We start from the raw sequence: 16883 nt of genomic DNA, 5'->3' as shown, positions 1-16883 counted from the left end.
CAGTTTAACCCTTTCCAGGACAAATCTGTTTGTTTTCCTAGCAGTCCATGGTATTCTCAATACTCTTCTCCAGCACCACAGCTCAAAGGTATCAATTCTCCTTCTATCCTCCTTGGTCATTGTCCAACTCTCTGATGCATGACAAGTGATTGCGAAGACCATAGCCTGTATCAGACGCACCTACTGAGGCACAAACAGAGATTTGTACACCATTGTTGATAGCAGCATTATTCACTATCACAAGAATATGGAAATAGCCCAAATGGTCAACCATAAATGAATGGATTGAGAAATCAGGATACATTTACACAATGGAATACTATGCAGCATGTGAGAGCAATAATTTTGCAAATGATTACCTAACTTGGGAGGAACTGGAGAGCATTATGCTGAGTGAACTAACTCAGTCCCACAAGGACAAATGTTGTATAAAACATTATTGTAGAATGAGTAGAAGGATCAAAGGTTGGGGGGGGTTGGAAGCAGAGTGATGGGGAGGGGAAGATTAATCATGAGGTTATACAATTTCAGAGGCGAGGGTGAAGCAAATTGGAAAAATCTGTTCTCAAAATCAATCTATTCAAATTTTGCAAATAAGCTAGCATTTTTTAAAGAATATTTACATTAAAAATATTAAATAAATAATAATTCACCATGACCAAGTGGGATTCATAACAGGTATGCAAGGATGGTTCAGTATATTTCAGTAATATCTAACTAAATATAGTTCAATAATATCCTAGTAACAAAGCAAAGAATAAGAACCACACGATTCTATCAATTGATGTGGAAAAGTCCTTTGACAAAATCCAATACCCTTTACTGATTAATATACTCAACAAAGTAAAAAGTATATATGCAAACCTAAAAGCCAATTATCATTCTTAATGGACAGGGATTAAAAGCATTCCCTTTGAGAACAGGAACTAGGCAAGGATGCCCACTATCACCTCTACGATTCAATATTGTATTGGAAGCTTTAGTGACAGCAATAAGACAAGAGAAAGAAATAAGAGGTATCCAAATTGGCAAAGAGGAGGTAAAACTATCTGTATATGTAGATGATATGATAGTACACTAGAACACCCTAAAGATTCAGCGGGGAAACTACTGGACATACTCGACCAAATCCGCAAAGTGACAGGATACATGATCAACATACAAAACTCAATTGGATTTCTCTACAGTGACAGAGAGAATACAGAACTGGAACTAAGAAAAACAGTACCTTTCATGATAGCTAATTTTCTCTATACATTGGCCCATGTAGGGTGACAACTCTTCAGGTTATCTGTCTTCTCTGTGGAGACTCAGTAGTTGGGTCAGTTTTGATCTTGTGGTGTATATGTAAGCTGATAAGAGCTGGAGGGATGCACACTGACTCATCTAAGTTTTGATAGCAAGTGATACATATCCCTTCTGCAGGTGGCACAAAGGCCAGAAGCATTCATATGGTTGTATCTAATGTTGAAGTAACTGGGGTTTGGGAGTCCAGGTATACAAAGCAAGCTCTCACTGTCTGTGCCATACAACTTTTTGCAATTGTAGCTATGCAGTACATAGATACCTTAAGATCTAACCATTACGTGCCTGGCTTCTAACCAAAAAATTGATGACTTGGACGTTCCTGGTTGGCTCCATGACAAAAAGACCTGGTAGTTTGTTTCTGTAAAGATTTCCATCAAAAAAACTATATGGGGAAGTTTTATCCCATAGGGTTGCTATGAGTCAAAATAGATTCCTTAGCACCTAACAAGAGAAGAGTGGCATATTCATAATATGATTTCTAATCTCTCAAATGCAGGGCCACCTTGTTCCACACACGTACTCCTGGGACAGGCTACCTGTTTGGATGGTGGGGGGACAACAACAACAACAATCTTTAAACTGCTGAAGTTTAAGTTCTTCTCCTGCATTGGAAAAACACCCTTAGAGCAGAAGAATCCCTAGTTGTTTATTGCCCCATCAACAGCAGTCCAACATATTGTTATGTACCATTGAGTCAGAATCAACTCATAGCTGATGTTCCATCTAGTTTTCACATCATTGCAAATTTCCTAGCAAGAGATTGCCCATCTTTCTCCTACAGAGCAGCTGGTGGATTTGAACCTCCTGATTTAGGACTGACAGTTCACTGTCTAACTTACAAGACCATCAGAGCTCTCTACACAGCCCAACACAGTAACTGTAATGTTGTTATTGTTAAGTGCTTTTGAGGTGCAGGCAACTTATAGCGACCCTATGAATGAAAGTCATGGACACCTCCTGTGTAACTTTTGTCCTCTCTCCAGGTTCATAGGGTTTCCAGAGGCAAGTTATTATGGAAGTGGATGCCATTCCTGCTTCCAAGCTTGTTTTAATCTGGGAGCTTCACCAAACACTCTCCACCATGGGTAACCTTTCTTGCATTTGACTCATCAGTATCAAAGTGTTCAGCTTCACAGCAACCACGAGTTACTTCTGTACAGCAAGTCGACATACCAGGGTTACATGACCTAGAAGAATGTTTCACCAAAAACAATTAAAGGCAGGCCTGAGGGCCATGGAGTAGAGTCACCCACCTTTGGCTTGGGAGCATGGCTTTCCATCCGCTAGGCCCACTGCTCTCTCTTTCTATGCTGTTGGTGGTGGTGGTGGTGGTGTTAAGTGCTGTTGAGTCGCAGGTGACTCATAGCGACCCTATGAACAAAAGTCCTGTACACCTCCTGCATAACTTCCAACTCATGGCAATGCCTTCTGTTTTTAGAAGAGAGCTGTGCTGCATAGAATTTTCAATTGCCAATTTTACAGAAGAGTGACAGGAATTTCATCTGAGAATTTGAGCTGCAAACTTTGGTTATTAGTTTGAGAGCGTTAACCATTTGAACCACTCATACATTAAATAGTTAATGAAATATTTTTTGTGCTTTGTATGTAGATAAATTCTTTTTCAGCTCTAGAAAGCATAAAGAATGAATGATAGAAGACTAGAAAGCATATAACTAGTTCTTGAATTATTCTGATACTTTTATATCTTCATCTCAATTATTGCCTGTAGTCTTTCTGTCATATGTAATTGTAATGTTGTTGGTCTCTTTAAGTCACTTCTCTGATGTTGTATTCTGCACAAAAATTATTTTATATGGTGTTTTGGGGGGCTAGGGACTCATACTACTCCATGTTTAATGCAACTCTTTCTATTTCAGGTAAGATTTCAGTGTTGACTTTTCTATATAACTGAGTAAAGATCTTAAGGGACTCTGGTGGCACAATGGTCAAAGAGTTCTTTATCCGCTCTAATCCTTATTGTCATGTGTGTAGTTTTCAGTGTTTCTTATTTAAATATGCTGCTATAAATATGTGTGGAGAAGTTTCCTTAGAATATAAACCTATGAGCCCCTGCCTCCAAACAAGCGTCCATATCGACAATCGTAGCTTCAATGCATGAAATCTCTGGGATCAGACCTCATGCCTCTTTTTTTTTATTGTTGTTGTTATGCGTTGTTGTTTTGTGCCATTGAGTTGGAAGTGACTCATAGCTCACTCTCCAGCAGATTTTCAGAGGCTGTAAATTAGACAAACAGAGATTGACCATCTTTGTCCTGAAGAGCAGCTGGTGGCTACACGTAGCCTGCCTGTCGGTTGGCAGTGCGATTCATTATACCCTAAGCCACCAGAGAGTTCCCTTGTAGTGTACTGTTGTAGTTGTTACGTATTGTTGAGTTGGATCTAACCCATAGCTGGTCATCGGTTAGGTTTTCAGAGGCAGTTAATCCTGCAGGAGAAGATTACCCATTCTTCTCCCCGACCCTTGTAGTGTATAGGGCCTCCAATGTTGTATCCAGAAAATGATGAGTGGCATCTTTCTCTGGCTTTTAAATATTTTTATTTTCTACATTTAAGGATGATATCTGCTATAGTTATATTTTCCTTCATTTAAAAACTTTTAAGTGGATTAAATAAAAACTGGGTTTGGTTTAATAAAAAATTTTTCCACATCTATGAAGGGATGATGATATGTTTTTACTCTAATCAGTGTGATAAGTTGCATTTCTAAATTTTTCACTGATAAGCTAGAAATATTCCAAGACTAGACACAGTACAGAGTTATAATTTACAATCTGTTTTGTCACTACTAATGTATGCTGTCTGATCTATATATGTTTAAGATTTTGTTGTGTTTTATTTTTTCATGCTAGATAATTGGTATTATTTTATACTATCATTGTTTAAGATTTTCCTGTGTTTATTGTTTTGTTTGTTCAGCATTCTTCTTGTCTCTCAGAACTTTGTTCTTATATCAGTTTCAGACTTCCTAGTGTGTATCTTTTAGAAGTGTTTTGTTCTATTTAAAATGAGAGTCTAACAGTTATAAGTACTTTTACATTTTGAATGTCTAAAGATATGCCTCCAGAAACTCTATGAACTTTAGTAAATGTTGATATTGTAGAGGGGCTTTCAGACCTTTTATTCATAAGGTTGCTGTGAGTTGTGCTTTACCTAAAGACAATCAGCAACAACAAAGATGGCATTATTTTCTCTCCAAAGTTTTAAAAAAGTTCCTCTGGATGTATGTACAAATTTTGGTAATTCATTAAACACTTTAAAATTATTGTTCCACTGGCTTCTGGGTTCCATTGTTGAGAAGTCAGTTGATATCAAATTTTGTTTCTGTTTAGTTACCTTTTTTTTGGCAGCTTTTAAAAATTTCTACATATTTCTCATTGTTTTTTTATTCTGCCATTGGTATCCTCCATGTTTTGTTTGGTTTAGATACCTCTTGATTTATCTTGGAGTTTTGGACTCTTTAATTCTGAAGATTTGTGATTTTTTTTTTCAGTTCCAAAACCTTTAAAGCAATTAATTATCTCTTTCAGCTGCCAGTGTTTCCATTACCCTTTTTGAAAGAATCATTGCATATGTGCTAGACTTTTAATTCTCCTTTGTCTCTTATTTTATCATATTTTTTAAATAGCCATATTCTGTTTCCAGTGAGTGGCTAAAATCGTTTATATTTTTTCTCTCTCTTAAAGGCACTCCGAGTCATGGGGAGAATAATGCGTGAATGTTGGTATGCCAATGGGGCAGCTCGCCTAACTGCCCTCCGTATTAAGAAAACTATTTCTCAACTTTGTGTCAAAGAAGACTGCAAAGCCTAAAGATGATTGTGTTTAAAAGGAATCTCTCACAGCTTTTGTTCTCATTTTTCCTCCTTATGTGAATGTTCTGCCTTTTTGTTTTATTTTATTTTGGTTCTACCTCACAGATAATGCAGTACAGTATTTAAGTGCTCAAAGGCAACAGGAAAAGATTGTTCTAAAGCTAAACATGGGCTGATGTCACCTAGCCTCCATGTTGTCTTTAATTTTACTTTTGAAATAGACACATCAACTATTTTTCTTTTGTTAAGAAAGATACATGGTAGGGGAAAAAAGGTAAAATAAGCTACATGAAAAATAACAAGAGTCATAAAGGTCTTTCTTTTACTTGAACCAAGAGCATATGAATGAATAGAAAAAAATGTAAAAAGAAATTTTTTTAAAAAGAAATTTTTGAGATGAAGACATATGCATTGAAACTGTGAACCACAGTGTGTTATGTAAACAGAACTTTTAGACCATGCAATCTGTGTTTTTTTCTATTTTATGAATCTTGCAGGATATTTTTTTAAATAAATATTACTGTGAATTTTAGTGTATTACACATGTGAATGTGGAGCTGCTTAGTTGGATGATGTGATAGGATACAATTCCCCACTTGTACCCATGTTGACCTTTATAATTCCCTATTGTAGAAGTTCCTTAGGCAAATGTTTGAAAGCCATTTAATTGTTGCTTTTTCTCATTTACAAATGAGACCAGGACATCTTGACACCTTGAAATATATCCTCAAATCACACAGCTAGTAGATAAGGTGGTACTAGGTAGAAATCTCATAATAGTATAGTGCTAACTAGTTTCCTGCTTTAGCTTACATTCCCCAAGTGTTTTGCTCATGCAGTACCCAGCATCTTTTATTATAATATTTGTACATTAGGCATTAAGAAAGAAAATTGGCTTATTTTGCAAAGTCATACTGGATAGAATCTTAAGACAGTGTCAACTGACAAATTGTTCTCATAGAAATATCAGTTACCCTATTAATTAGATGAGTTTGAATGTTTTATGAACATTTTCACAGCTTCACAAAGTTAAAAATTCATCATGTTTACTAATTTTTCTCTCTCTGTGTATACATATTTAAAAAGAAAGAGAGGAATCTAGAAGATATTTTGAGAAAAATGCAGACAACTCTTACATTTCAAGTGGTAATTAAAACCTAAAAGGCTATCAGCAACTGTACCTAAACATTCCACTTCATTCCTAAAATGAAGTACAACAAAAGTTTCATGATAACTTTGTCTTCATTCTACTCCCTATGGAGACAAAAACTGTGAATTCTGGACATGTAGAATAGTAAACATTTGCTTCAAATCTATAACACTGTTTTGGTGAGGGAAATGTCATATTCTCCTTTTTATGATTCTAAAACATTATTTCTGTCACACTATCTCTTAGAATAGCTATTGCTAGAATGACCAAAGGTGTTCAATAACTTCCCAGAGAGTGCTACATTAGTGTATTATCTAGGAATCTAGACATAAAGAAGTGCTAGCTAAAATTATTTTTAACTGAATTTCCTAAACCATTTGACCAGAGAACATTTTGTAAAGGAAAGGGAAGAAATTTTTATTATACTACAGTTTAATGCTCTACGAAGTATAACTTGGGAAATAGTTCTCTAAAGGCTACACACAAGTATTTTCATGCTGAACACAGTTTAGCAGTTTTACTATAGAAATATGTTATGAGGTCCATATTTATGCAATTCAGTTGACTTGTAGAAGGCAAAAAACTCAAACAGCTATTAAATTTATGTGTACTTTCACTCTCATTCATTCATTTATTCACTTATAAAAGGATGGATGGCCTTGCATCTTGCTTGACACCATGCTGTGTGCAACAGGAAGATAAAAAATAGATAGTTAGATAGATAGATAGATAGATAGATAGATAGATAGATAGATAGATAGATAGATAGATCTTACCTTCGGGGATTTTAAGTCCAATTTAAGAATCAGAAGGGTGTGGGGTGGTGTGCAATAAGAAAGTAAATTGAAGATTAAATTGAATGTAATGTAGGATGTCTTGATTTCTATGTGAGAGTAGATTTCAGAAGTCTGAAAATCACTTTCAGTTTGTAGTACATTTGGAAAATTTCTTTGAAATTACAATCTAAATGAGTTTATATCATCAGTTTAAAAAAATACTTATAAGGAGTTATCCTGCTTGTTACCTTAATTTCTTTGTTTCTACATATATAAGAATGAAGTTCTTTATTTATTATAGTTATAGTGTACTCCAAAATAAAAAAAGCAATAGTTTTTATTTTATTCCATTATATTGGATAAAAATACTTATTTAATTAATTTATAGGGGACGTTTTAACAGCTCCATGTCCTATTGTAGTTTAAATTTATTTGAGAGTGTCTAAATATAATTTCATAATTTTAGTTGTTCAGCTGTCATTCAATGACAATATATACATTTGGAGATATTTTTTAATATTTGTGTGTTGATTAATAGTAACTCCAAACTGAATAGTACATTTTTAAACAAAGAGAGTAGGTTATGCAAAATTATAAGGAATAAGCTAAAAGTTGTATGTTTTTTTCCTTAACTCTCCATGTTTATAAATAGAAAATGCTCTTGTATGAAAAAAGGATCAAGTAGAGTGAATAAGACAGATTTCCTGTATATACCTATCATGTTAAATTTTTATTATTTGTTTTTAATAGAGTCACACTATGTAAAATTTGTTCTTTGTTCCTTTCAGGTTATTTTTGGTTTGGGATACCATAGAAAACTTGGCAAAATAGTGCTTTAGGAAGTTCAGTACAATATAAAATAGTGATGGAATTTATATTCAGCTTCACCTTCTTAAGCTAAGGGAAACATTATTTATTGCCAATATTTCCGCATGATCTTATTTCCTCATGAACGATATCTTTTAAGTTTGTAATTGGTACAGACTCTATTATATGAGTCTTATCTATGCCTAAAATATCTGGCATGTCACGTCTAAAATTCTTAAATTATTTTCTGACTTAAAAGTTAAGTGAAACGTGATTATGTCGTGCGCTATTACAGGTGTAACACTTGCTTTTCACCTTTTTACTTTCAATTAACTTTGCATTTTAAATTTCCATGATTGTATGAAAATAGTAACTTGGTTGCAGTGCCTGAAGAATTAAAAATCAGTTTTAATTTCTTTAAAAAATAGGTTCATTAGGTTAAAGCTAGAAGAGCTCTGGTGGCATAGACCACAGGGAATTGCATTGCTAACCCAAAGGAGATACCATTTTACTGGTTTGAATCCACCAGTGGATAATTGGGGTTGAGTTAGACAGTTTCCTTTTACAGTATTTACAGTCTCTGAAAACCTGCTGGGAGTCAGCTAGGAGTTGATTTCTACTGGATAGAAATGAGAGAGAGAGGTTAAAGTTACTGATAATTTGTGATCTTTAATATGTCTGCTATTGTAGACTTGAACAACACAAACAGAACCAGCACAAACAACTGTGTTGGAATTTTGCCACCATGTAACTTACTGTGGCCAAGAAAACTCAGGATTATTTCTGAGTTTATGCAAAATACTAGGGAACCCTCTTAGACAATCATCTGAAAGCTACAGTGGAACCCTTGCTGGGCATTATACAGAATCCTAGTAAAATTGCTTAATAGGGAATAATTTTTGACTGATTAATTAAAATAAATAGACATTCATTTAAGTGCATTTATTTAAGAGATGGAATTTTGTTTCCCATCAGGAAATTAAGGCAATATTAGCAAATGTGTAAAAGTTGGTAACTGATTCTTCAACACTCATTCCTTGGAATAAATTCACAAATACATTATAAATTACTTGGAGATGATTATATACTCATGTCTTACAACGATGTTAATGATGTTTTCTCAGATATCTAAACATCATTTCTTTTGTGATACATTCTACTTTTGTGCTTGACGATGCTTTGTTCAAGCTCCTTATGCTAATAACTACACAGGTTAGTCCCCAATTTCCCAACTTGTGCAGGTAGTGATCAGTTTGATCCTGAAAGCTTTTAGTAACAGAAAAATTTGATGGATATAAACTTTTTCTAATAAGTAAAATTTTTATAGGTAGCTTTTTCTCTCATGCAGATTTTCAGATTATTAACTTTTAAAATATTTCCCTTTTCTTTTGTTCCATTATTTTTCTCTCCCTAAAAAGTGTTTTCTCACTGTCTTTCAAAAGTCTCTTTAGTCATTAATTTAAAAACAATAATCATCACTTAGTCTTTCTATTTAGCTTTCTAATGAAAAGGAATTTTAAAATTACTCAGAACTTCTTAAAACCCTTAGTAACTTTATTTCAGGTATGCTGTGGTTAAAACTGCAAATCAGAATTTGGGAGTTGGAATGGATGTGAGATTTTTAAAAACTATTCTCATATTTTATGGATAAAGAAACCAAGAGTCAGAGCTTAATTAACTGCTAGTTATTGGCGGAATCTGGTGGCCTCATGAGTAGGGAGTGAGGCTACCAACCCAGTGGTAGGCAATTTGAATCCATCACCAGCTCCTCAGGAGAAAAATAGACAATTCTTTTTTTTTTTTTTCCAAAGTTGAGTTATCATTAGAAAAAGCCTCCTGTACAGTGAATCCTCTCTTAGCACAATGGCTAAGCTCTTGTCAGCTAACTTAAAGGTCTGCTGTCGAAGTCCACCAGCTATTCTATGAGAGAACACCTAGCAATTTGCACTTGTAAAGATTAACTCACTCATTGCTGCTCAGTCTGTTCCAACTCAGAGTGAACCTCCTTTGGGTTTCCCATAGTGGAGACTTGAATCATCGAAAACCCGCCATGTTCTGCTTAGCAGCACAACATACTACTTGCCACACAACTAGACCTTCAAAGATAGACCTAGAAAATGCTATCAGATGATGTTGCCACATAATGTTATTATGAATCGAAACCGGTTTTGATAGCCACCACAGTGCCCTACTATACCTCAACTCTTCCTAAAAAATTGACTTCTAAACTTATCTTAAATGTACATTAACTCAGTGTTAATCAAATCTCTCCTTGCAGTTCTACTAAAATAATTTTCAAATTCTTCGTGAGTTAAGTGGGGAAAACAAAGAGTTAAGAAGGAAATGTAAAATATTTTCCACATAGCTAACTAACCACTGGGGTACTGGAAAAGTAGATAAATAGAATTTAGCAATTGTGGGAGTAGAGAATTTTCTTAGTGCAATTATGAGACTTCTTTTCTGATATTCTCTCTTTCTTCTGTAAGAATTACCCTTTCTCTTTATGAATAGGCATCAGAGTAAAAGGGAACTTGGGTAGGTGAACTTGGGACTGTATCTACAACAGATTATTTTCTGAGTGTTTCCATAACTTCTTAGTATCTTTGCCATCCACTAATTTTCATTGTGAAAGAAGGATGGTGTCTACTCCCATGCAACTTACAACCTCTGAAAACCTATTATATGGCCAGTTATGAGTTGGTTCTGACTCATTGGCATATAAGATCAACAATTTTCATTGCAATTTTAAGTTGTCTTTTGCAGGATTTCAGTAACCCTAAATCTCTTCTTAATTCCTGTCCTCCTTTTTGGTTCTGCACATTGTCTAGACTCTTAGATACTGAAGTCCTTAACAGAATTTTTATACTTTATACTTCAAGGTTTCTCCAACATTTCTTTAATTTGGCGGTTACAGAGAATATTTATCAATGTCAAAGGTCACATTCCTTAACACTATAAACTACTTATAGTACAGATGATTCAGGATAGAGCAAAGTTCAGATCTCTTGTGCATAGGGTCACTATGAGTCATACTCTACTTGATAGCACTTAACATAAGAGTGTGATTTTAGCTAGAATATACAGGAATGTCTACTTTTGCTTTAATGTTAAATTCTATTCAAGAGACAGGCTTGAACAGAGAATGTGAAATATGTCCCATAATGTGACTGCTAAATTTATTTTTGCTATGCTTCATACCATTGCTTTGTTTTCCTCTTGCCATCTTTTAAAACTTATTATGGCACATAGTTTGAAATATGATATTATAATAAAATTAGGTAATGATCTTTCTTTCTAAATCTATTGAAAACTGCTAAGAGCCTTGGTCCTATCAACTGTTGAGAAACAACATTTGGAAAATATGAGCTCAGTCTCATTCTATGTTTCAATATTTTTTGGACATAATTTATATTTTCTGATAATTCTTAGATTTTGCTAACTTTTCTTACAAAACAATTTTTTTTCTCTTGACTTCAAACATTTAATTGTGAGGTTTTTGCAGTGAACTGCATAAGCATTGTGTTAACATGGATATTAAGACTCTGAATGCATTAAAACATTAGCCTTATACCCAGTGTCATGACATCCAACTGGGCAGATTGTATTCTACACAGACACTCCCAGCTGAAGGCAGATGGGACTGAAAGCCAACATAGATACATTTTTATCTTTTTTTTTCAAAAAGCATCTCCTGTGCTTGCACATCTTCAGACAATGGCCCTACTTAAAACAAAGCTTAAAACTCACAGTGGCTCTTAATACCTGCATGTGGAAGAGAAAATTGAGGTGCATGGGAACTTTTGATTTTCACTTTGCCATTCACAAGAAGGCAGCATAGGTTGGATGTTAATTCTGTTGAGATCTGATTTTTCATCTTAGATAATCTGCACAATGTGCAGCAAGGCACATTCATTCCAATTTTTATATCTCCATCGAGTTTTCATTCCATGGCTGCTTCCTGTAGTGAGGGAATTATCTATCCTAAATTCTGTCTAATGCAGGCATAGAAAGGCACTTACCTATACATATCCTCCAATAGGTCAATGCTGGTATAGAAAGAGTTTTTAAACTCCTGCTGTCTTTACTCTTGGTACAAAGCGAGGCTATATGGGCCAAAATATTCAATTTTGATTCATTCTTAGAGTGACTAATGACAATCTCTTGTACTTTTCTGAACCCAAGCTGTGGAAGAGTATTTAAACTTAATTTGTTTTTCAGATTTTACAATGTCCTAAAAACAGAAAATTAGATTCAGTTCTCAAAAAAAGGGATTTTGGATTGACTTTCAAAGTACTAATACTAATTATACTTTTCTTTTGGTAGCGTGACTTTTCTTATACCTAAGAACATATTACAAATGTCAAAACCATTGCATTTTGACATTGCAAAACATGCCTTGAACTATTGAACTACTGTGAAAAGCATCACTGTTGTAAAGAATTTTTTTTGTAGGTTAGCTGATACTCTTTAGTATGTAAAAATGATACTGCCTTTCTCGAGACAGGCTCAGATGAATGTACATAAAGAACATAAAAAAATTAGTTTGAGAATTGGGCAATAAATTGTATCTAAAAATATGCAGATTATACTTTTAGTAGTTGCAGTTTAACTGAATAAGGTGAAGAAAAACACAAGTTTCATAGACTTATTTAAACATAATAGTGTTCTAGAATTCAGTAGGATTTCAGTGATAACCTTTATACCAAATTATTTATCTTCACCAACAGGAAGTCATAAATGTATTTATTTTAAAGCTTTTTAATATTATTGCCTAACTTTCAGCTGCCTCCAGATGTACATAGTTATCTGCCTAAATGTTATATTTTTTATGTATGCATTTTTTTGAAAATGTATTGTTTTGTAAAGTGACCAAGATAATAAATTAAGCATTCCTTGCATTTGTTTCTGTGAAGCATACAGAGCTCTATTTTAAATAAAAAGAAAATGTCATATTTTGGTTTCTATGCTTAAGTTGTGTTATTTTTAATTTGTATATGCACATATATATGTATGTATATTTATACACTCATGCAGTATATAGCATTGGAAACATAAATACATACATTTGGATGTAGTGAACATTGGAATTTTGCTTGCTTCTTTCCTTCTACAGAGATAAAGTATTTAGCATTTCAGAGCTGGGAGAGACACTTGCTTTTTCAACAGCCATTTCCCTACATGTCTCTCAGGACTATAATCTCTATTTTAATTTGAATATTCACATTTATTAGGACTTCTTTATTGCCTTGTTCTCAACCTTTAAGTGTCTTTGAGTTTTACTTAGAACAAAGTCCAAAATACTCATATGCTCTACCAAGTCCAGGTTATGGAATCTGTTATGCTTTCTGCTTTCATTTCTCATATTCTTCACCTCCACCACTAACTGTTCTTCGAACACAGGATTCCTACTATTCAGGTTTGAATATACCACACACTTCCCAGGACATCTGTATTTCTGTTTCCTCTGCCTGGAATGCTCTTCTTCTAGGTATTTGCATAAAGAGCTTCTATCAAAATGACTTTGCACCAATGCCCCATTTTAGGTGGCCTAGTGGATAAGAAGTTGCACTGCCAGTCCAAAGGCAAGTGGTTCGAATGCACCAGCTGCTCCTCCTTTGCAGTTTACAGCCTCTAAAAATCCGCTGGGGAGTCAGCCATGAGTTGGTTCTGATGCAGTGGCCCTGAGAGGGAATCACCCTACTCAGAATAAAACCCTTTTATCAGTCATTAGTCCATTAGTCCACTTTATTTTCTTTATCCTTTAACGTTAACTGACATTTTACTACATCATATATATGTATGTATTTTTTGTCTATTTTCTCTACTAAAATGTAGGCTCCACAAATTGTGCAATACCCTTTCATACAATTAACTGACTCTGAAAAATGGCCAGTGGTCAGCTGTGGGTTGATTCTGACTCAATGGTACACAACAAAAACACAATTACAAAGTAAGGCCCTTTGCTCCACTCATTATTTTAATTTCTATGCTGGTAGACATACTGGTCAAAAAACATGCTGAGTAAATGATTGAAAGCACAAATTCTGACACTCCCTCCCTCTAGAGAGGTACGGCCTTTGGTAGCAGTACAGTTCACTGTGGGCTTGGACACCAGACCTCCCTCCAAATATGACAGGGAGAATGTCATACATGTCCCATCTTTTGAGAGCTGATAGTTTATTGGAGAGAAAAAAACCCCCACAAACACGTTAATCCAAGAAGTCATGTTTTGTCCTCCTTCAGAGGAACAACACATTTGTGTAGTTGTAGGAAAAGGACAAATTATAATTTTTCCAAGGGTGTGGTATTTTCCTGAAGAAGTTGTTAGTTGAGATGACTTTTGAAGGATAATCTGATGAGAATGAGTGGGTTTGATTGACAAGTTAAAAAAAAATTGGAACGAATTAGGTTCAGTTTAGGAGATTTTAGATTCCAACCCCCTCCACTCATAGATCCTAGTGGTTGGAGGGAAAATTATCAAGTGTCAACATGAACTTGTTACACTGTGGGGTTGGGAAAAGAAAGAAATGGAATTTAGAATGCTCTGTTGGTGCAGGCAGGAATTGTAAATACTATATAAGACAAATAAGCTCATCATCTTTCAGTTCCTTTCTCTAGTATATCTGGAATAAGCCTGGCAAGGCTTTTGACATAGTCATTTTCAGATTTGTCACTCTTCATTACTGAGTTATTAATGTGAGACTTAACGTCTATATAGTGACAAGAGTTTTTTTCACAAAGGACAGGCTGGTAGATACTGATGCATGTAATAATACCTCAAAACCACAATTTATTGTTTCTTTTAAAAATAGCTCTGACTTTGGGTTTGGCATCTTATATTTGAAGAACACATTCACTTTTGAGAATAGGGAAATGAAAAAAGGAAAAGGAAGATCTAAATAATTAGGAAAGGGTTTAAATTTTCAATGTTATCACTAAGTACTGGCTGTGTTGTGAGGAGATTTGTTTCGAGAAATACTTCATGGCTTACAGAGAACATGTGCCTCTTTTAGAGTTGAGGAGAGTTACTCAATCTTGTTGTTGTTGTTGTTTATGGTCAAGTCAGAACCGAGGCATGGCTGACCTTCTAGCTGATTTTCAGAGGCCGTTAGTCGCATGAGAGGAGACTGTCCATCTTTCTTCTGTGGAGCAGCAGCTGGTGAATTCAAGACAGATGCTTTTGTGTGAGCAGCACAACTACATACCACTAAGCCCCGAGAGTGCCTTACTAAATTTTGTCAAGGTGCTATTAGGTGATAGCAACCCTATGAGCAACAGATCTGAGTCCTGTCCTATTTTGGTGTCATCCTGACTTTCTGACACACTAGAGCCCATTGTGGCAGTCACTGTGAAAATCTACCACTCCTTCACTGACCCTTTGCATGTCCAAAGATGATCTCCTTCTCCAAGGAATAGCCCCTCCTAGCAACATGCCCAAAGTATGAGGGAAAGCTTTATCATCTTTGCCTCCAAGGAGCTCTCTGGCTGCACTTTCTCTAAGATATGTTTGTTCTTTTGGCAGTCCATGGGATTTTCAGTACTATTCTCCAACACCACAGTTCAAAGTCATTAATTTTCCTTCTATCATTCTTATTCATTGTCCAGCTCTCAGATGCATAGCAAAAGACCACAGCCTGAAGCAAACACACTTTAGTCCTCAAACTGACATTGTTTCTTCTTAATAATTTAGAGAGATCTCTAATGGCAGACTCCCCAGTGCAATAACTCTCCTGATTTCCTGACTGTTGGTATTAAGGGTGTTGATTGTGTATACAAATAAGATGATGTTGACAGTTTCAATCTTTTCTCCATCTATCATAATGTAGTGGTAAGATTTTTTTGTATTCTTGATGTTGAGATGCAAGCCACACTGAAGGCTGTCTTCTTTGATCTTCTGGAACAAGTGCTTCAAGTCGTCCTTACTTTCAGCAAGCAATGTTGTGTCATCTGCATGAAGCGGGTTATTGATGAGTTTGCCATTGATCTTGATGCCACACATTCTTCTTCATAGAGCCCAGTTTCTCAAATAATTTGTTCAACATACAGATTTAACTGGTACAGAGAGAGAATATAATGCTGATGCACTCTCTTAATTTTAAACCGTGTAGAGCTCCCTTGCTCTGTTCATACAACAGCATCTTCTAGGTGTAGGTTTCACATGAGCACAATTAAGTGCTCTCAGATTCTCATTCTTCTCAATCATAGCCATAAACTTGTTATGATCCATGCAGTCAAATGCCTTTTCAAAGTCAATAAAGCATACATAGACATTCTTCTGGTATTCTTTACTTTCAGCTAGGACCTGTCTGACATCAGCACTGATATTCCTGATCCTGTGGCTTTTAAATCCTATTAGAACTTCTAGGAGTTCCCTATCTATGTAATGTTCTAGCTAATGCTCTTAAGCAGTATTTTGCTTGCATGTGATATATTTTTTAAAAAGTGAACTTTAACTTCTAACATGAAGGATAATGTTGTAAGTGATAGGATGTTATCCATACACACCCCCAAGGAAGACCTATTAATACTATATTTTAGATCTGAGTTATTTCCTTAAAAATCTGTTTGAAATTTTAAAATTGTAAGAAAAGTTAAAAAAAATTCAATCAATCTATTTAATTAGAATCCCTTGTCTATAGTTTATTCCACTAATGTTATATTTTATACAAATGTAATTATATTTACTTCCATAATTAAGACAGATTCATATTCTGTTACTACTAAAGATGAGTTAGAGATGTTTATTCAGTTCTAGCATCAAACAAAAACATTATCTGATCTTAGATGATTGTATTATAAGTATTATCACAAAATTGAAAATTGTTAATGTTGAATATGGCTAGGCCAGGGAGTTCAGGACCATAACCTCAGGGATATCAAGGTGAAATAGTGTAACAGTCTACAAAGACAATGCTCTACATTCTGATTTGATGAACAGTGACAGGGCCTTAAATATTTGTAAACGGCCATGTAAAGTGTATCTACTGGTTTCTCCTTATTTGGACCAAAA

General features: G+C 34.9%; 1 protein-coding gene across 3 annotated transcripts in view; it reads left to right on the top strand.

The window, feature by feature from the left end:
* Positions 1 to 5313, top strand: part of ACVR1C (activin A receptor, type IC) — a 136061-nt gene extending 130748 nt beyond the window's left edge. For all 3 annotated transcript variants that reach the window (XM_006880790.1, XM_006880792.1, XM_006880791.1), the window contains one exon: positions 5013 to 5313. In XM_006880790.1, coding sequence (XP_006880852.1) covers positions 5013 to 5138 — 126 coding nt within the window. In that variant the 3' untranslated portion in view covers positions 5139 to 5313. The remainder of the gene's footprint in view (positions 1 to 5012) is intronic.
* Positions 5314 to 16883: the final 11570 nt, after the last annotated feature.

The sequence above is a fragment of the Elephantulus edwardii genome, unplaced genomic scaffold (assembly GCF_000299155.1).
Source record: "Elephantulus edwardii isolate Elephantulus edwardi_28Jun2011 unplaced genomic scaffold, EleEdw1.0 scaffold00010, whole genome shotgun sequence".
Taxonomy (NCBI): Eukaryota; Metazoa; Chordata; class Mammalia; order Macroscelidea; family Macroscelididae; genus Elephantulus; species Elephantulus edwardii.
This window is presented reverse-complemented; position numbering and strand designations above follow the sequence as displayed.